We start from the raw sequence: 20,063 nt of genomic DNA on the forward strand, positions 1-20,063 counted from the left end.
CAAGTTGTTCTGGAATTTAACACTTTGGGCTTAAAACAAAACAGAATGTCACATTTGAGTGTCCTAAGGCAACAGCAATTTTTGAAGACCTTTAGGTGGCCTCTGCTGGCCTGGCCAGTGCCTGTGAGTTAGGGAAAGGTTCCTCTAGCCCTGGGAGATGCAGCCCTGCCCCCAGTGCCTTCAGCCAGGGATCCGTGTCCGGGCCGGGGCCATGCAGCTGAGCCTGTGGCCTGGTTATTGAGAGCAGAGCCAGCAGTTTGTTGATTAAGCTAATCACTCTTAAGTTGTTTGAGCATGGCTTTTCTGTGATAGGCATGTATCGTTTTAAGATAACCTGTGTTTCTCCCAGGTTCCAGCGTGTACAGTCTAATTGTAACATTTGCCTACTTTTAGAATGAGTAGTCCAGTTACTTCAAATAGCAGGAATTTCAATGTCGGCCACATAAAATGTGTGTATTAGTAGAATTTTTCCCTTATCTCTACTGTAATAAAAATCAAAGCACTTTTTGCTTATGGCCATATTTAGGGAGAACTTAAGTAGATCTTATCAAATTAACTTAAATCGTATTTGTTAGAGAGGGGAGTGGTGTTTCTCTTCCAGACTGTTGTGGTTCTTTCCTTCTCAGGCCTATAATGCCAAGAGCAAAAGCTTTGAAGATCCTCCAAACCATGCCCGTAGCCCTGGAAATAAAGGGAAAGGGAAGGGGAAAGGTATGTTGTTACTCCCCGGGCTTCTTTTCAAGTCCGTCTCCTATAACTCGATTCTCATGAATCAGTCGGTATAAAAGAGCAGCCTCTGACGTTACCTCACTCTGCTGCCGCCAACTCAGAACGAGGCCGTCTCTGAATCACCAGGGTGTTTGAAGAGAGCACGCTAGGGCCCTGATCTGACTTGGGGCCTGTCTCCTGCAGGGAAAAGCAGGACAAAGTCGCAAAGCTGTGAGCCGAGCGAACTGGAGACGGAAATCAAGCTGCCGAAGCTGCGGACCCTGGATGTGTTTTCTGGCTGTGGGGGTTTGTCGGAAGGGTTCCACCAAGCAGGTAGGCTCCGGGTTCCTGTCCGCACAGCTGCTAAAACCGGACCGGGCACGTTCTGCCTGGAAGACCTTTCTGGCTCTGGTCACAGTTCTGACTAAAGAGTCTCATGCTACAGGGGGTTCACAGCTCATCTTTGTCCTGTGTCCCCCAGGCATCTCGGAAACGCTGTGGGCCATCGAGATGTGGGACCCCGCGGCCCAGGCGTTCCGGCTGAACAATCCCGGGTCCACGGTGTTCACGGAGGACTGCAACGTCCTGCTGAAGCTGGTCATGGCCGGGGAGGTGACCAACTCCCGCGGCCAGAAGCTGCCGCAGAAGGGAGACGTGGAGATGCTGTGTGGCGGGCCGCCTTGCCAAGGCTTTAGCGGCATGAACCGCTTCAACTCTCGAACCTACTCCAAGTTCAAGAACTCCCTGGTGGTCTCCTTCCTCAGGTAAACAGGCTAGAATTCCCTCTGCGTTCGGTGCTGCCCCAGGGTGACTGGACGGCCGGTCCGGGGGCTGCGCCGCGGGTGTGCCAGGGCCGAGCAGTAACTGCTTTAGCCTTCGCACCTGCTGAAGGCGGTGTGCTGAGTGAGACGCCGGTCTTTGCCTTCAGGAAGTTCACGGCTGCCCCTCCGCTAGGGAGAGACCTTGAGAGTTGGCAGGTGCGTCTTGACAAACGTCAAGCATTTGGGAGTGGCTTCTGGCAGAGTAGGTCTCCTCCTCTCTCGTGTCTCCCGCCTCCACAGCTACTGCGACTACTACCGGCCCAGGTACTTCCTCCTGGAGAACGTCAGGAACTTCGTCTCCTTCAAGCGCTCCATGGTCCTGAAGCTCACGCTCCGCTGCCTGGTCCGCATGGGCTATCAGTGCACCTTCGGCGTGTTGCAGGTGGGCCCCCGGGCAGGGGCAGAGCGGGCCGACGGTGTGGCCGGAGAAGGGGCCGAGCAGTCCCTGGACAGCAGCAAGCTGTCTCACACTGAAAATAGAGCTCAAAGGGACAGGCCACAGCGTGGTAACCTGCGGTGCAGGCGAGGGCTGGGGAGACGGCTGCCGGGCCCCCCTCCCATTCAGCTTCCATAGTGTCTCGGCCTCACTGATCAACCTTGTTGGCAGCCGTGTTCTTTCCCTTGTGACCGTGGGCTGCCAGGCAGGTGGCACGGCTCCTGGTGTCTCCTCTGGCCCCTCTTCTCCCCAAGTGCTTCTTCATGTGCTGTTTAAAGAGCTGGCTGGGATCGCCAGCGGGCTTCGCTCCCATCTTCTCCAGGGGCTACCGGCCACCTCCTGGGATCTTTCGTCCTCTTCTCCGGTCCCACCTCCTGTTAGGCATGAGCCCGTGGGTTAACTAGGGGCTCTCCGGGTGAGCTCCACACCAGCCAGACGCCCCAGAAAGTCAGGTGCTGCGGACCCCAGCCCTCGGCCCAGCTGATCGGAGGTGCCCACTAACCATGTGTGTGTCTGGCCCTCCCCTGTGCAGGCTGGTCAGTACGGCGTGGCCCAGACGCGGAGGCGGGCCATCATCCTGGCTGCGGCCCCCGGAGAGCAGCTCCCTCTGTTCCCAGAGCCGCTGCATGTGTTCGCGCCCCGGGCCTGCCAGCTGAGTGTCGTAGTCGACGACAAGAAGTTTGTCAGCAACATCACCAGGTAGGAGCACCCCCGGCCAGCCCGCTGTCCTGGCGCTTGTGAGCCTTCCCCGGCGAGGCCTGGTGCGGGTGGACCTCTGTGAAGAGGCCCGAGCCGAGGAGGAAGTGTTAGCGAGGAGCAGACAGCGCCGCGTCCGGCCTGCCCTGCGAATGCTCTGCCACCTCTGGTCTCCTTCTGACCCCGAGTGCCCTGTGTCCAGGGCAGCGGCCAGAAGCCTGGCCGCAGTCACGGGCAGAGCCCACACTATAGCCTGTCCCCTTTTCAGACGGGGTCTGAGAAGAATACTGCCCCTGTGACCTCGGGCGGCCCTTTGACCCCGAGCCGGGTTGCCTTCTCTGGAGAAGACGGTGCCAGCAGTCGGGGGACAGCAGTTGTGACTCACACACACGGTAGCTGTGTGTGTCCCCAGAGGTGCCACGATCTGTGCTCTGTTGCAGGTTGAGCTCGGGTCCGTTCCGAACCATCACCGTGCGGGACACGATGTCCGACCTTCCCGAGATCCGGAACGGAGCTTCGGCGCAGGAGATCTCGTACAATGGGGAGCCCCAGTCCTGGTTCCAGAGGCAGCTCCGGGGCTCGCAGTACCAGCCCATCCTCAGGGACCACATCTGTAAGGTAACGTCACCTCCGTGAAGCGGGGCCTCCTCCCAGCGGCCTCCCAGGAACAGCTCTGTGGTGGGAGCCCAGCCAGGGCTTGCGGGGGAGGCGGGATCTGACCTCGGCCCCCTTCCAGCTCCTTCTGCTCTTGGCCCCTAACGCAAACTCCGCCACCTCAGCCGGCCCCCGGCCTCACACCTCACTGCCTCCTGCTTCTCCCCTTGCACCCCACCCCCGCCCCAGTACATGGTCCTAGAAAGTGTCAAGCAGAGCTTATACTCTGCCTAGAATCGGGCTAGAATGGTGTGTCTGGCCTTCATCTCCTATGACTGTTCTTGTCTCAGCACCGCTCTTCTCTGGGCATCTCCCAAATGCACCAAACCCCAGCTCTCCCCGCCGCCGGCCCCTCCTGTCCTGCAGGGCTCAGCTCCGACGTCACCTCCTCAGAAGCCCCGCGCTTGCCCGAAGCCGTCCCTTCACCCGTTCCCCCGTCGTTCCACATCCCTGCTCTGGTGTCTTCATGGCACGTGTGTAACGCCCAGGTTGTTGATTGGGGTCACTGCTTGTCTCCCACAATGGGATACAAGCCCCTTGGGGGTCCTGGTCACCGTGGTATGCCCGGTGCCCAGTACTATGGCGCCCAGCCCACTGCACGTGGTCAGGTGCTCCCCGAGCTCAGCGACAGCTGGGCCTGCTGTGCTCTTCCAGGACATGAGCGCCTTGGTGGCCGCTCGCATGCGGCACATTCCTCTGGCCCCGGGCTCAGACTGGCGTGACCTGCCAAACATCGAGGTGCGGCTCTCTGACGGCACCTTGGCCAGGAAGCTGCGGTACAACTACCATGACAAGAAGAACGGCTGCAGCAGCGCCGGGGCTCTCCGCGGGGTCTGCTCCTGTGTGGAAGGTGGGACCCCCGCTTGTGCCCTGGCCCCCAGGTGTGGCTTCCTCAAGTTTGGGGTGAAGCCCCAGCCCCCTTAGGCTCTGCAGCGGGACGGTGGGCTCGGGGGAAGGAGCACGGTCTCCGGGGTTTCTCAGCAGGAGATGCTGGGGCTGCCGCTCAGGAACCCAGCGGCCCTGGGTGGGGCGCAGACTTGCCAGGCCTGGGTGTCCCTGCTGCGCGGCTGCTGAGAACAGGGTCCGTGATAAAGCTCTGCCTGGCAAACGGGGACTGTCGGCTGCTGTATCGTCCCGTTCCCGGCAGCACAGCCCCATCGCAGCCCTCTCTTCCAACAGGCAAAGCCTGTGACCCTGCGGCCAGACAGTTCAACACCCTCATTCCCTGGTGCTTGCCCCACACCGGGAACAGGCACAACCACTGGGCCGGCCTCTATGGACGGCTCGAGTGGGACGGCTTCTTCAGCACGACCGTCACCAACCCCGAGCCCATGGGCAAGCAGGTAGGTCTGAGGGCCGCTCGGGCCTGGGCGGGGCGGAGGCACGGGCTTCGCGGCTGGGCCGGCCCTCCTCGCCGCCTCCTGCCTCTGCGCCCCGACCCGGGGTGGGCTTCCCGTGGCCCCGTCTCATTCCCACCCCCGTCGCGCCTCTTGTCCCCAGGGCCGCGTGCTCCACCCAGAGCAGCACCGCGTCGTGAGTGTGCGGGAGTGCGCCCGCTCTCAGGGCTTCCCCGACACCTACCGGCTGTTCGGCAACATCCTGGACAAGCACCGGCAGGTCAGTGGAGCGGAGTCGGCCCGGGTCTCCTCCCCCCTGAGGAGGGGCGACCGGCACCGCGCACGAAGCGGCCCTGGCGGGAGGGAGACCAGGGGGGAGGGGGTCAGTGGGGAGCTTGACTCGCAGTCACTTCCGAGGGGACGCTGAGCCCCCAGAGCTGGGGGCTGACTGGCCTCAGCACTCCCACGAGGGGGTGGTCAGGAAGGAGGGACCCTGTCCCTGGGGCCCAGGGCGCTCCCGGGTCAGGCGGAGTCGCCAAGTGTGTCGGGTGCTGTGGACAGCTGAGGCACGTTTAGCCCAAAGGAAAGTTCCAGCGCATTGCAGAGAGCAGACGAAATACACGGTGGTGAAAATTCACTGTTGCTAAGGGTTGAAACGAACCAGTAATTCCTCCCGTTTCTCAGGGTGTTCCGTTTGGCTGTTAATGAAATGTATTTCCAAGTAATGCAGGCATGTGGCTGAAAAGGCTGGCGGTGCCTGGGGGTCACAGCGAGACCCTCCCGTCTCGCCCCCCTCGGCCATCCTGTGCTCTGGGAGCAGAGCTCTCAGCCAGAAGTGAAACATAGTAGCTTCCATGTCCGGATTCTAAGATTTTCTAAAGCCCTTTCAAGGCCCCCTTCTCTGAGTGGTGCTTGACCTGCTGGTGTTTGGGGCGGGAGGATGGGCTGGGTGGAGGGTGTGAGCGCCATCCTGAGGGAAGGGCTTTGGAGGCCTGTGTGAGCCTGAGACCGGGGGCCCAGTGCCCGTGTCCGAGGGGAGGCTAGCGCTGACTCCAGCCGTGCCGAGCCAGACGTCGCCCTCCTTCCCTCCTGCAGGTGGGTAATGCTGTGCCACCGCCACTGGCCAAAGCCATCGGCTTGGAGATCAAGCGCTGTATGTTGGCCAGAGCACGAGAGAGCACCTCAGGTATGGTAGGGAGTGGTGGGGACAGCAGGGGTATGGCTTTAGGCTCTGAGACTGGGGCGGGTCACCCACCCTCCCTGGTGGCCTCGCGTCTCTCAGGGTTGCTCTGAGATGAGTGAGCGTGTGGGTAAGCGCGGAGCACTGGGGCCCGGCACGCAGTGGACGGGTGGTCAGATCTCGGGGCGCTTGCCTCTGTCCTGCTAAGTGAGTCTGGGTCGGCTGCGCCCGCCTCAGACACTAGCCCATAACCCAGGTGGTCTGGAAACCTTTAGGGAACACCTGAGCAGTGTTCAGTCTCTGAATGCTGATGCAGAGCTGCTGCAGGTTCTTATGAGGTGGTCCTTTAACGTCAACGCCTGGGCATTAACGTAGCTCCTGGTTCACATACCTGATGTGCTTGCCTGTTGCTTTGTGTAGCATTACATACGTTCCCTGCAATGACTCTCCCTTTTATTTCCCTTCAGTTAAAATCAAGGAGGAGACTGCTAAGGACTAGTTCTGCCCTCCAATCGCCCTTGTTTCTGGCACCAGAGATCCCCAACGTGCACTGATATTGTTGTATTTTTAACATGTCAATCTGTCAGTTCAGATGTGTTGTACACGGTGTTTGTGGCCTTGGCTGACATGAAGCTCTTCTGTGAGATTTGCTTATCGACTAATTTGACTTAGTGATGAAACTGTGCAGTACTTTGTCCGTTCTGGATTTTAAAAGTTTTTTATTATGCATTATATCAAATTTACCACTGTATGAGTGGAAATTAAGACTTTATGTAGTTTTTATATGTTGTAATATTTCTTCAAATAAATCTCTCCTATAAATCACCCTGGGTGATGACTCCTGATTTACCAGGGACTTCTGGCCGCCTCTCAGCTGAGGCTGGATGAGAGTGGGCTCCTCAGTGTCGCAGGTGACCCCGCGGAGGCCTCTTCTGAAGTTAGACGTTCCATGCGTGTTTGGGGTGGGGGTGGTGGCTCAGTTCTGGCCAGTACGATGCAAGTGGAACTTGCTGGTGCGGTTTCCCGAACGCCCTTTAAAGGAAGAGTCTTGGACTCCCCGTGGCCTTGTAGCCCTTTGGTCTGGAGCGGGCTGTGATGCCTGGCAAGGCAGCAACTGTCCTGTGACCATGAGGCCAGAAGCCCCATGCAATGGATGGTGGAGCAAAAAGAGTCACTCGTAGCCCTGGCCTGCCACCCCCAGGCAGAACCCTTATTTGCTTAAGCATCTGGGAGGTGGGCTTTCCATACTTTCAGCCTGACTCAGTCCTACTGAATTCTGAGATGAACAACCCTTTTCTTTGGTTTGTCTTTGGGAAAAGACCTGCTATAAAATGACGACGAAGCAGAAACAGACAAAGACATGTGAGTCACCAGCACACACAACCCAAAGGGCCGCTGTTAGGATGTCAAGTAACACCTGCCCCACCACCTCTACGTGTGCTTTTAGGAAAACACTTGGTGGCACCTCAACTGTAACTGTCCACGTAAGTCACGGGTGCCTTAATCATAAGACTAAGGGACTAGGACTTCCCTGGTGGCGCAGTGGTTAAGAATCCGCCTGCCAGTGCAGGGGACACGGGTTTGATCCCTGGTCCGGGAAGATCCCACATGCCGCAGAGCAACTAAGCCCGTGCGCCACAACTACTGAGCCTGCGCTCTAGAGCCCGAAAGCCACAACTACTGAGACCTCGTGCCGCAACTACTGAAGCCTGCGCACCTAGAGCCCGTGCTCCGCAACAAGAGAAGCCACCGCAAGGAGAAGCCCGCGCACCACAACGAAGAGTAGCCCCCGCTCGCCGCAACTAGAGAAAGCCACGTGCAGCAACAAAGACCCAACGCAGCCAAATCAATCAATCAATCAATCTTAAAAAAAGACGAAGGGACTAGAGATAATTCAAATGTAAAATTTAAGCTCCTTCATGGTAATTAAGATGTTCCCTCTTCTCTTGTAAACGACACTGCACTGAACATCCTTGTATGGACTCTTCCATTGTATCCTTTAGGGAAATATGTAGAGAGCTTCCTGGATCACTGAGTATAAATGTTTTCATATTTCCCCTTCAGGTCATGTGGCTGACCTACCCCCCTGGAGAGGTTTTAATGCTTCTCCCACCAACAGTGCCACCAAGGACTTTACCCTACCCTGGCTTTTGCCTCTTCGATCCTTGTCAATGGAATAGTGAGTCTTGTTAGCATATTTTTTTTTTGGCCACGTGCATGGCTTGCAGAATTAGTTCCCCGATCAGGGTTTGGACCCTGGCCCTCGGCAGTGAAAGCGCGTGGGGTCCTAACCACTGGAACACCAGGGAATTCCCTTGTTAGCATTTTTTAGGAGTGATTCAACACTCCCAAGTGTCTGGTGGCCACTGGAATTTGTTCCTTATCTCCGTGGTGACACATGCTGTCCCCTTCGTCCTTGCTGGGGGCTGTCCCCTGCTTGTGTTACTTTCATCTTGAGTCATCCTATCTTTGCTGTAAAGAGATTTTATTTTTTAGGGATTAGATTTATCTTTGTCTGCTCTTCTAGTTTTTTAGAGCCTATTTAGAAAGGCCTTCCCCACCCCTAAATCAAACTAGTGTTTTCTTCTATATTTCTATGACATCTTAACATATGAATCATTTTTATGGGGCGGGAAATTGACATCTCAACTTATTTTTTCAACAGGTAACAAACGCACATGGTAAACACAACAGCTCGCCATGGTTAAGTTCCCCCGTCAGATTTTATTTTTTAGCTATACGTTCTGCTTTTTTTTTTTTAAGCTAAAAATGCATTAAAAAGTATATTGTGAGTACAGTGAAAAGTATGCTAAGTCTTCATTCCCAGGCCCCCTGACCAAGACACCAAATCCTTGTCTTTCCAAAGTCCTTCTGTGCCCGAGTGCAGACGTGTGTGTCTATCTTTGCTACAAATAAATGGTGGCATCGATTATAAGCGCTTTGCACTTTGAAGGTTGTTCTACCTAGGAGTGTCTCACTGGATTCCCATTGTAAACTGAGGTCTAATATGGAATGCACAAGTCCTGGGTGTGCAGCAGTTTATTCTGGTAAATGAATCAGTCTGAGGGCCGACATCCTTATCAAACTATAGAATGTTTCCATCACCCCAGAAGTCCCCTGTGTCCCTTCCCAGTTCAGTATCCCCCCTTGCCACCACCAACAGGCAAACTCTGGTCCACGTCCATCTTCATGGATGACTTTCACCTGTTGGTGCAGTGTGGGCTTCTCTGTCTGGCTGCTTTCACTCAGCCTAATGGTTTTGAGATTCACCCATGTTGCTAATGTATAATCGGTAGTTGGTCCCTCTTTCTCACTATGCAGAAGGAATGCCCTTATTTTAAACCTCATTATTCTGTGTTTTAAAGTCTTCATATAGGTATTACAAGTTTCTTAACTCGATTCCTAGGTATTTAATCCTTTTATTACTAATGTATACAGGATGTTATTTTCCAAACAGTGGTCCTTTGCCTACAGAAAGATTATTGACTTCGTATTTTGTATTTATATATATATATTTTAACTTAGCCAACTTACTGAATTCCCTCATTTTTGTGATACTTTTCCAGTTGAGGTTTTCGTTTCAGGTATTCAGTATGCTACCAGGAAAAATTTGAGGATCACGTTAGCATAAGGAGTGGAAACAGTGTTCTGTGGCTCAGCCCTTGGGTCTCAGCTGGGTGGTGGGCTGTCCCTCAGGGGTGCAGTTCCAGGGGTGGCCCAGGGTATACCTGCCTGTGAGGTATACCCACCTCCATGCACCCTGAGCTCGCTGGCCTGAGCCAGGCTTGTGGACCTAGGGGGTGCTGCTGTGCTTGGGCGGGCCAGAGTGAGGGGACACTGCTGCCAGCAGCTAGCTCCTGCCACTCTGGCCGACTGGCAGGGAAATTGTTCCTTCCATCACGGTGGAAGTTGAGTCTTTTCTGGGGAGAATAGTGATTGTAGTAGATTGGCGTACATGTACTCTATTTTTGTAAATTGAAGTATAGCTGATTTACAATGTTGTGTTAATTACTGCTGTACAGCAAAGTGACTCAGTTATACATTTACATACGTTCTTTTTTTTATATATTCTTTTCCCTTATGGTTTATCACAGGATATTGAATATAGTTCTCTGTGCTATACAGTAGGACCTTGTTGTTCATCCAATCTATATATAAAAGCTTCCATCTGCTAATTCCAGCCTCCCACTCCATCCCTCCCCCAACCCCCTCCTCTTGGCAACCACAAGTCTGTTCTCTATGTCTGTGAGTCTGTTTCTGTTTCATAGATAGCTTCATTTGTGTCATATTTTAGATTCCACATATAAGTGATATCATATGGTATTTGTCTTTCTCTTTCTGATTTATTTCACTTAGCATGATAATCTCTAGTTGCATCCATCCACGTTGCTGCAAATGGCATTATTTTGTTCTTACTTATAGCTGAGTAGTATTCCATTGTATATATGTACCACATCTTCTTTATCCATTCATCTGTTGATGGACATTTAGGTTGTTTCCATGTCTTGGCTATTGTGAATAGTGCTGCAATGAACATAGGGGTGGATGTATCTTTTTGAATTAGAGTTTTGTCCAGATATATGCCCAGGATTGCTGGATCATATGATAATTTTTTTTTTAAAGATTTTTTTGATGTGGACCGTTTTTAAAGTCTTTACTGAATTTGTTACAATATTGTTTTTGTTTTATGTTTTGTTTTTTTGGCTGCAAGGCATGTGGGATCTTAGTTCCCTGACCAGGGAACGATCCCACACCCCCTGCATTGGAAGGTGAAGTCTTAACTACTGGACCTCCAAGGAAGTCCCAAATTGTAAGTAACCCCCTAGGTAATTCTATGTTTAGTTTTCTGAGGAACCTCCATACTGTTTTCCACAGTGGCTGCAGATTGGCATACATTTAATCAATGGAAATCCACTGGTGCTCAAAACCTCATTACCGGACTTCCCTGGTGGTGCAGTGGTTAAGAATCCACCTGCCAATGCAGGGCACACGGGTTCGACCCTGGTCTGGGAACATCCCACATGCCATGGAGCAACTAAGCCCGTGCACCACAACTACTGAGCCTGTGCTCTAGAGCCCGCAAGCCACAACTAGTGAGCCCACGTGCCACAACTACTGAAGTCCGGGCACCTAGAGCCTGTGCTCCGCAACAAGAAAAGCCATGCAATGAGAAGCACATGCACCGCAACGAAGAGTAGCCCCCGCTCGCCGCAACTAGAGAAAGCCCGTGCGCAGCAACGAAGACCCAGCGCAGCCAAAAATAAACAAATAAAATTAACAAACAAACACACACACACAAAAAAACCTCATTACCATTTGAGGTGACTATTCACAAATGCCCCCTTTTTTTTTTTGGCCGCACAGCACGGCTTGTGGGATCTTAGTTCCCTGACCAAGGATTGAACCCGGACCCCGGCAGTGAAAGCACTGAGTCCTAATCACTGGACCGCCAGGGAATTCCTACAAATGCCACATTTTTAAATCATTGCAGCCTTTTCCGTCTTTTCAGCAGGGACTGTGTTTCATGATAACCAGATCGGGCCTGCTTATCAGAAGAAAGCTCTGTTTCCAATAGAATGGCAATTAATAAATGTAGGTGAAAGAATAGACTGAGGTAATCATTTTGTAACCCTTAATGATCTAATTTATTCAGTCAAGAATCATGACTGAGATTTAAAAAAATTTTTAAACCATCTTAACCATTTTTAAGTGTACAGTTCAATGGCACTAAGTAATTTCACATTGTGCAACTATCAGTAGCATCCATCTCCAGAAGTCTCTTCATCTTGTGAAAATGAAACTCTGTCCCCATTAAACACCAACTCCTAGGGGTGTGGAGGAGGGATGGATTGGGAGTTTGGGATTAATAGATGCAAACTACTGTATAGAGAATGGATAAACAACAAGGTCCTACTATATAGCACAGGGAACTATATTCAGTATCCTGTGTTAAACCGTAAGGGAAAAGGATATGAAAAAGAATGTATATATATATGTATAACTGAATCACTTTATACAGCAGAAATTAACAGAACATTGTAAATCAACTATACTTCAATAAAATAAAATTTTGAAGAAAGATGTGCTATGTATATACAATGGAATATTACTCAGCCATAAAAAACGAGTGAAATGATGCCATTTCCAGCAACATGGATGGACCTAGAGATTATCATACTAAGCAAAGTCAGTCAGACTGAGAAAGACAAATACCATCTGATATCACTTACGTGTGGAATCTAAAATATGACACAAATGAACTTACCTAAGAAACAGAAACAGACTCACAGACATAGAGAACAGACCTGTGGTCTCCAAGGAGGCGGGGGGGTGGGGGAGGGAAGGACTGGGAGTTTGGGATTAGCAGATGCAAGCTGTGATATATAGGATGGGTAAACAACAAGGTCCTACTGTATAGAACAGGGAACTGTATTCAGTATCCTGTGATAAACCATAATGGAAAAGACGATGAAAAGGAATATGTATATGTATAACTGAGTCACTTTGCAGTACGGTAGAAATTAACACAACATTGCAAATCAACTATACTTCAATTAAGAACAAAAAACAAGAAAAACCCCCACTAACTCCTCATCCCTCCCCAACCTCAGCCCCTGGCACCCACCATTCTGCTTTCTGTCTCTCTGGATTTGACTCCTTTAGAGACCTCATATGAGTGGAATCACACAGTATTTGTTCTTTGTGACTGACTTATTTCACTGAGCATGATGTCCTCAAGGTGCATCCACATTGTAGCAAGTGTCAGAAGTTCCTCCGCTCTCTTTTTTAAAATACTTCTCTTTAGGTTTTTTTTGGCCACGCCGCACAGCTTGTGGGATCTTAGTTTTCCGACCAGGGATTGAAACCGGGCCCTTAGTGGTGAGAGAACAGAGTCCTAACCGCTAGACCACCAGGGAATTCTCAGAAGTTCCTTCCTTTTTTTTTTTTAATAGTTTTTAAAATAAATTTATTTGTTTATTTTTGGCTGCGTTGGGTCTTCATTGCTGTGCATGGGCTTTCTCTAGTTGCAGTGAGCTGGGGCTACTCTTCATTGAGGTGAGTGGGCTTCTCACTGCGGTGGCTTCTCTTGTTGTGGAGCACAGGCTCTAGGTGCACGGGCTCAGTAGTTGTGGCTTGTGGGCTCTAGAGTGCAGGCTCAGCAGTTGTGGTGCACGGGCTTAGTTGCTCTGTGGCATGTGGAATCTTCCCGGACCAGAGCTCGAACATGTGTCCCCTGAATTGGCAGCCGGATTCTTAACCACTGCATCACCAGGGAAGTCCCTCATTTTTAAGACCGAACAGTATTCCATTGTATGAATGGACCACATTTTGTTCATTCATCCATTCATGGACTCTGTGGTTGCTTCCACCTTTTGGCTAGTGTGAATCATGCTGCTATGAATGCGGATGTACAAATATCTGTTTGAGACCCCCCCCCCTTTTTTTTTTTAATCTTTTGGCCATGCCACATGGCCTGTGGGATCTTAGTTCCCCGACCAGGGATCGAACCCGTGCTGCCTGCAATGGAAGCTTGGAGTCTTAACCACTGGACTGCCAGGGAAGTCCCAAGACCACACTTTCAATTCCCAGTAGAATTGCTGGGTCATATTTCTATTCTACAGAAATTCTATTTCTAATTTTTTGTGGACCTGTCATACTGTTTTCCACAACAGAAGGAGGGGTTTTTTGGTCTTTTTTTAGTGAAATAAATATTCAAGTCACAGCGGAAGCCCATTTGTGTGCCTCTCGGATGCCCGTCTGCTACTTCCCCAGACACAACCACTATGAAAGTGTTGGTCTGTCTCCTTCCTGTCCAGGTTTTCCCACAGTTATCACATGTCCCTAAACTCAGTTATTCTCTGTGTGTTTAGAAACATTAGGTTAATCTATTCTACCACACATATCTATCTGCAACCTGCTTTGCTCCCTCAAGCATGTTTGCAGTTTTTAAAAAGCAAGCTATAGAAAAAAAGATGCTGAATCCCACGACAGCCAAAACAAAAGGTCAGCACTTGTTTCCTCTTTTTGTGTCATGAGGAAGCCTTTCTAACACCCCATCATCACCACGGTGACCATAATCACGCACATGTGTAATGTGCCTGTCAGCTTTGTCCACACTGACATGCAATCGTTTGCAACTACCAATCAAAAACTTACACAGACATCGTCACACAACCACTGATCTACCGCTGACTATTGCAGTCCTGGTTCTGGGGCTGGGCATGCACGTAGCAATAAGACAGACCAATGCCGCCCCTGCCTGTCTCAAGAACAAGACAGGCAGCCAAACTCCACAACGAACAAGGGGATTTGAAAGAGTGAGAACTGCTACAATCAAAATAAAGCAGAGAATTGGGATGGAGGGACTCTGATCTTTGCTTTGTTCCTCTCCAGATTTTATTATTAAAATGCACAGAACTTATATGTGTAGCTGGATTTTTTTTAAGGATCTGACCCCTTTTTTTTAAGGGTAGCTGGATGTTTTACGTGTGTATTTGTCTGTGTCATCAACCGCCCAGATCAAGATGCAGAAAATTCCCATCACCTGCCTGGCACCCCTCGCAAGTGGGTCCCATCCCCATAAAGAGATGGTCACAGTTCTGATTTCTGTTACTAAGCATTAGTTTCGCCTGTTTGAGAACTTCACACCAATGGAATCATATGGTATCTATTGTTTTGTGTCTGTGACATGCATCCATGTCACTGTGCCTCAATGTCATTTGCTCCTCTTTATTGCTACGTGGTACTCCATTGTAGAGATGGAACACAGTTTTTTGTCCATCCATTTGTTGATGGACTTTTGAGTTGTGTTATGACCTGAACTGTGTCCCCCGGAAATTCATATGTCGAAGCCCTAACCCCCAGTACCTCCGAATGTGAGTGTATTTGGAGATAGTCTTTAAAGAAGTGATTGAATTAAAATGAGGTCATTAGGATTTGCAGCTGCATGGATGGACCTAGAGATCATCATACTAAGTGAAGAAAGAGAAAGAGAAATACCATAAGATATCACTTACACAGTTTGGAATCCAAACTGTGATACAAATGAACTTACAAAACAAAAACAGACTCACAGATATAGAACACAAATTTATGGTTACCAAAGGGGGAAGGGGGTAGGGGAGGGATAAATTAGGAGTTTGGGATTAGCAGATACAAAGTACTGTATATAAAATAGATACAACAGGGTCGTATTGTATAGCACAGGGAACTATATTCAATATCCTATAATAAACTATATTATAGGATATAGTAAAACCTCCCTCCCTCCCTCCCTCTCTCTCTCTCCCTCTCCCTGTCTCTCCCTCTCTGGGAGGGAGAGAGGGGGGAGAGGGAGAGAGGGAGAGGGAGGGACAGAGAGGGAGAGGGAGGAGAGGAATCAGGGAGAAATCAGAGAAAGAACACACTATCTACATTTCTGTAAAATGACACCGGGGATCCTTACACAACCAGGAGAAAATAACACGGAGAGGCTCTTGCTCAGCTGGAGCTGGAACTGCAGACGGGGCCAAACCCCACCAGGCTGGCCACACATGTCCAGCCGCCGCCCCAGCCCCGTGAGACCGGTCACCGGGGCTCCGAATGTCTACTCCAGGGAGCTGGGGTTCACCCTCTCCCCCGGGAGGCCGGGCCAAGACAGCAGGGCCCCGGGCTGGACACACAGGGGGAAAAGCAGCCCCACAGGACAGGTTGTGCGAGCAGATTCAGCTGCCAGATTCCAGAGGCCCGGGATCACCCTGTGGCCCGTGAAACCCAGGAGCCACGTGGGTCTTGCTGCCCGGGACAGGGGCTTGGGGACCAGAAGTTAGGGCAGCAGAGGTTGGCGTGATGGACCTGAAGCACCTGCCTGGGTCAGCGTGCATCCGTGGCTGTCCCCGAAATCTAGCCGCCCAGAGGCAAACAAGGTGTCACATCTCATGCAACAGCCTGTTACACAGAACCGATGAGGACGCTCAGCCCCGTCTGAACCCCGGGCAGAGCTCACAGGCCGCTGCCCACCCGACCTGGAGTTTGCAAAACTGTCCACAGGGGCAAGACCGAAGCAAGTTTGTAAAAGGCTGAGGAACCGATCAACTGGGAAGGAGCCTGTAGAGGCAGGAGCTAAACGCGATGCCTGAGGCCTGGCTCGAGCCAGATGGGGCCAGAAACGTAAAGACTGCCATGGCCGGGGGGACTTCCCTGGTGGCGCAGTGGTTAAGAATCCGCCTGCCAGGCCATTTCGTGGATGACGGGTGTGAGAGAGCATCTGCGGGTGCCAGGCGGGAGGGGACCGGGAAGACCCAGCCAAGGGTGTGTGGATTTGAGCCTCCGCATTTCTAACCCGAGATCTCGAAATGCATCGTGATTCCTGTCCGTTGGACTGTAAAGTTTATGTAGGGAATCTTGGAAACAGTGGTAACACGACTGAATTGGAACGAGCTTTAGGCTATTATGGACCACTCTGAAGTGTGTGGGTTGCTAAAACCCTCCCGGCTTTGCTCTTAGTTGAATGTGAAGATCCCCGAGATGCAGCCGATGCTGTCCGAGAACTAGATGGGAGAACACTATGTGGCTGCCGAGTAAGAGTGGACCTGTCGAATGGGGAAAAGAGAAGTCGAAATCGTGACCGCCTCCTTCTTGGGGTCGTCGCCCTCGAGATGATTATCGGAGGAGGAGTCCTCCACCTCCCACACATCTCCAAGATGGAGAGCCTTCTCTGTCAGCCAGAGCAGGTCCCTTTCTAGATATAGGAGAAGAGAGAGATCACTGTCCCAGGAGAGAAATCACAAGCCGTCCCGATCTTTCTCTAGGTCTCCTAGCCAATCTAGGTCAAATGAAAGGAAATAGAAGACCACTTTGCAAGAGGAGTGGTGTACAGGCAATAACTTCATTTGACAGGAGTATGTACAGAAAATTCAAGTTTTGTTTGAGACTTCTGAAGCTTGGTGCACTTTTTAAATGTTTTAGTTGTTCACATTTGTTTGTCTCTTGGAACAGTGACACATAAAGGTGTCATTCTCTATGGTTTGAAATGGGTCATATGAGGCATGTAATATGAAGAATTGTTACCTTACAATGTTCCCTTAAGCAAAATTGAATTTGCTTTGAATTTTTGGTCTTGCCTAGACTGATAATAAAACTCTAACTCCTGCCCAGCTAAAGTGTGATGTTTACTATTATGGAAACAACACTGGCAAACATTGAAAAGACCTTCTGTAGCTGGGATATGGTATGCAGCTGTAGTTAAGCAAGCAGTCTTTAAAAGCTGCTGTGAACACAAGCCAGCAGGTAAAAATTAAAGCTGCACCTTTACCCTAGATTAGAGGTTTAAAAATTCCACCAGTCTTCACACCGGACAAGAGGTTGTCCAGTGGGTTTAGAATCTAAGAAGTTTCAAGAAAGTTAGTTTACCTTTGCTTTAGGTCATAAGTTCCTTCTGTGATTGCTATATATGAATGCATAACTCTTTGTAATATTATTTGGAAACTTGAGACTATTCAAGATACCAATGTCCTCTGCCAGTTTAAGGGTCCATTGTAGAGCTGAACTTTGAGTTACTGTGCAAGATTTGTTTTTTCATGCTGTCATTTGTAATACGTTGTGTGAGAATCCTTGGGATTAATGTTTTGGTTACAAAAAACAAACAAAAAAAAGAATCCTCCTGCCAATGCAGGGGACAGGGGTTCGAGCCCTGGTCCGGGAAGATCCCACATGCTGCAGAGCAACTAAGCCCGTGCGCCACAACTACTGAAGCCTGCTCTCTAGATCCTGGGAGCCACAACTACTGAGCCCGCGTGCCACAACTACTGAAGCCCGGACGCCTAGAGCCCGTGCTCCGAAACAAAAGAAGCCACCGCAATGAGAAGCCCGCAATGAAGAAGAGCCCCCGCTCGCCGCAACTAGAGAAAGCCGACGTGCAGCAACGAAGACCCAACGCAGCCAAAAATAAATTAATTAATTAATTTAAAAAAATGACCACCATCGGGATGGCTGGGGGACAGCTCCACGCTCTGCTTCCCGAGGGGGGCCTGCACCCGGGGACTCAGGAGGCGCCCTTGCTCCTGGCGATGTGTCCGGAGGCCCCGGCGCAGGAACAGCACACACGGCATCCACGCAGGGAGGCCGGGCCCGGGGAGCACACGGGGTCTCCCTGGTACTATTCTTGCCACTTCCCTACAGGTGTGCAGTTTTCAAAATAAAGCATTCGGGGAAGAGGGCAGAAGCTGAAAAAGCCTCCCAGGACCCAGCCCTTCAAGACCCCACGACGGGTCAGGTGGCGGAGGACCCTGTGAGGTTAAAGAAACATCACAGAGAGCGGGGGGTGGGGGGTGGGGGTGGGCGGGGTCTCGAGGGACAACTCCCTTCGGGGTAGAATCTCGGTAGACAGACAGCCACCTTCCCCTAGGAAGGATCCAGAACCTTGGGACCCAAACACTCTGAGCGCCTCAGGAGAAGAAGGCCCTCCCGGGGGCAGGGCACACGGACGCCTCTCGACCACCCCGCGGGGCCCGCACGCACCCAGCTCCTCGCGTGTGAATGGCAGGAAGGTCACGTCCCTGTTCAGGTTCTTGTTGAAGTCGATGCACAGGAGACTCAGCTTATTTATTTTTTATTTTTTAAAACTTAAAAAATTAATTAATTAATTAATTAATTTGTGGCTGCATTGGGTCTTCGTTGCTGCACACGGGCTTTCTCCAGTTGCGGCGAGCGGGGGACACTCTTCGTTGCGGTGAGCAGGTTTCTCATTGTAGTGGCTTCTCTTGTTGCGGAGCATGGGCTCTAGGCGCACAGGCTTCAGCAGTTGTGGCAAACAGGCTCAGTAATTGTGGCTCACGGGCTCTAGAGCGCTGGATCAGTAGTTGTGGCGCACGGGCTTAGCTGCTCCGTGGCATGTGGGATCTTCCCGGACCAGGGCTCAAACCCATGTCTCCTGCATTGGCAGGCGGATTCTTAACCACTGCGCTAACAGGGAAGTCCTCAGCTTCTTCTTGATGCTCTTGATTTTCTGAAGGAAGAAGACGGCTGTAAAATCGGGGGGCGGGGGCATGGAGGGGGTTTCAAGGAGAAGAGGCGGATGAGGCGGACAAAAGGAGGGAGGTGGGAAAGAAAGGGCCTCGGGTCCTAACTGTTAGGACCCTCCTCAGGACAAGGTGACAGCCTAAGCTTCAGCCGTTTCAACGGAGCTAAGTTTCTGTCCCTTCAGGGTCTATCTGGTTTGCAGAAACAGGTAGAAATGGACCAGCCTGGGGGAGGGAGCGACGTGGGGCGCAGAGGAAGGTGCCGGTTCCCCGGGGCCCTTGCCGGGCCAGCAGCAGGCGGGGCGCCTCGAGGACCTGCCCAGGCTGCGCCCCCTGCCCAGCCCAGGACTCAGCGCGCCCGGCCCCGCTCCCGGGCTGAGCAGACGTGCCTGTCCGAGGACAGGAGGGGCGCTGGGGGAGCGTGCCCGCTGGCTCTGCCAGGCGCAGGGGCTCGTCGGGCACGCCTGGCTCAGAAGCAGCCCGAGGGACGCCGGGCCTCTGCGGGCAGCAGGCGCCGTGCCGGGCACTGGCCTCCCTGCAGCCTCACGGCCCCACCGGCCACGACTGGGCAGGAGCACAGGGCGCCCTGGGAGGGCGGGGCGGCACTCAGGACCCCGCCCCGCGCCAGCAGGCCGCCTCTCCTGGGCGCCCCCCTCCACGGGCGTCCCCGTGGTCCCTCGGGCCAGTGGTTCTCAAGTGTCAAGGCAGTCTGCGCAGCCCCACTGTCCACACCCTCACCTCCCCCAGCCTCGAAGCTCCATGTGCCTGCCGCTCCGGAGGACTTCGGGGCCCACGTGCCCGGGCCCCACCCTGGATGCCGGAGTCCCACAGTCCTCTGAGTCCCGGTTTCCTCCACCGCAAGGCACAGCACCGGCCGAAGCGGGACAGCGTTTGTGCTGAGGAACAAGAACTGTCGCTGAGCCCTGGGTCGGGCCTGGTACCCGCGTTCACCGCGTCTGTCACTTTCTGACGCAAACCAGCCAGCGCAGGGCTGCACCCCAGCCCCTTCTGTACGGGGCTCCCACACTCAGGGCCACCGTCCCCCTGCCCTCATCACCCCGGAGAGGCCCGGAGCCCCGGGCTCATTCTAGCCAATCCTGAGCCTGCTCCTTCCCGGGGACCCACACCTCAGGCTCCAGTCCCCAGCCACCCCTCCCCTCATTCCTGCCGAACCCTCGTGCTCCTGGGAGGCCCTAGGGGACAAGGCGTGCCCCTGCCCAGAACCATGAGTGA

The 20,063-nt window shown here is 52.2% G+C and overlaps 1 protein-coding gene and 1 pseudogene across 5 annotated transcripts in view; both read left to right on the plus strand.

Moving 5' to 3' along the window:
• DNMT1 (DNA methyltransferase 1) overlaps positions 1 to 6,657 on the plus strand; it is a 43,017-nt gene extending 36,360 nt beyond the window's left edge. For 3 of the 5 annotated variants that reach the window (XM_036846011.1, XM_036846012.1, XM_036846013.1), the window contains 11 exons: positions 627 to 711; positions 913 to 1,041; positions 1,190 to 1,472; positions 1,770 to 1,911; positions 2,498 to 2,664; positions 3,102 to 3,279; positions 3,970 to 4,165; positions 4,495 to 4,658; positions 4,816 to 4,932; positions 5,748 to 5,838; positions 6,300 to 6,331. In XM_036846011.1, coding sequence (XP_036701906.1) covers positions 627 to 711; positions 913 to 1,041; positions 1,190 to 1,472; positions 1,770 to 1,911; positions 2,498 to 2,664; positions 3,102 to 3,279; positions 3,970 to 4,165; positions 4,495 to 4,658; positions 4,816 to 4,932; positions 5,748 to 5,838; positions 6,300 to 6,331 — 1,584 coding nt within the window. Of the gene's footprint in view, positions 1 to 626; positions 712 to 912; positions 1,042 to 1,189; positions 1,473 to 1,769; positions 1,912 to 2,497; positions 2,665 to 3,101; positions 3,280 to 3,969; positions 4,166 to 4,494; positions 4,659 to 4,815; positions 4,933 to 5,747; positions 5,844 to 6,299 lie in introns of all 5 variants that reach the window. The other 2 variants (XM_036846014.1, XM_036846010.1) reach the window with 2 other exon arrangements.
• A 9,509-nt stretch (positions 6,658 to 16,166) lies between these two features.
• On the plus strand, positions 16,167 to 16,965 carry LOC118892008 (annotated as a pseudogene).
• Positions 16,966 to 20,063: the final 3,098 nt, after the last annotated feature.

Source organism: Balaenoptera musculus, chromosome 3, assembly GCF_009873245.2.
Source record: "Balaenoptera musculus isolate JJ_BM4_2016_0621 chromosome 3, mBalMus1.pri.v3, whole genome shotgun sequence".
Classification (NCBI taxonomy): domain Eukaryota; kingdom Metazoa; phylum Chordata; class Mammalia; order Artiodactyla; family Balaenopteridae; genus Balaenoptera; species Balaenoptera musculus.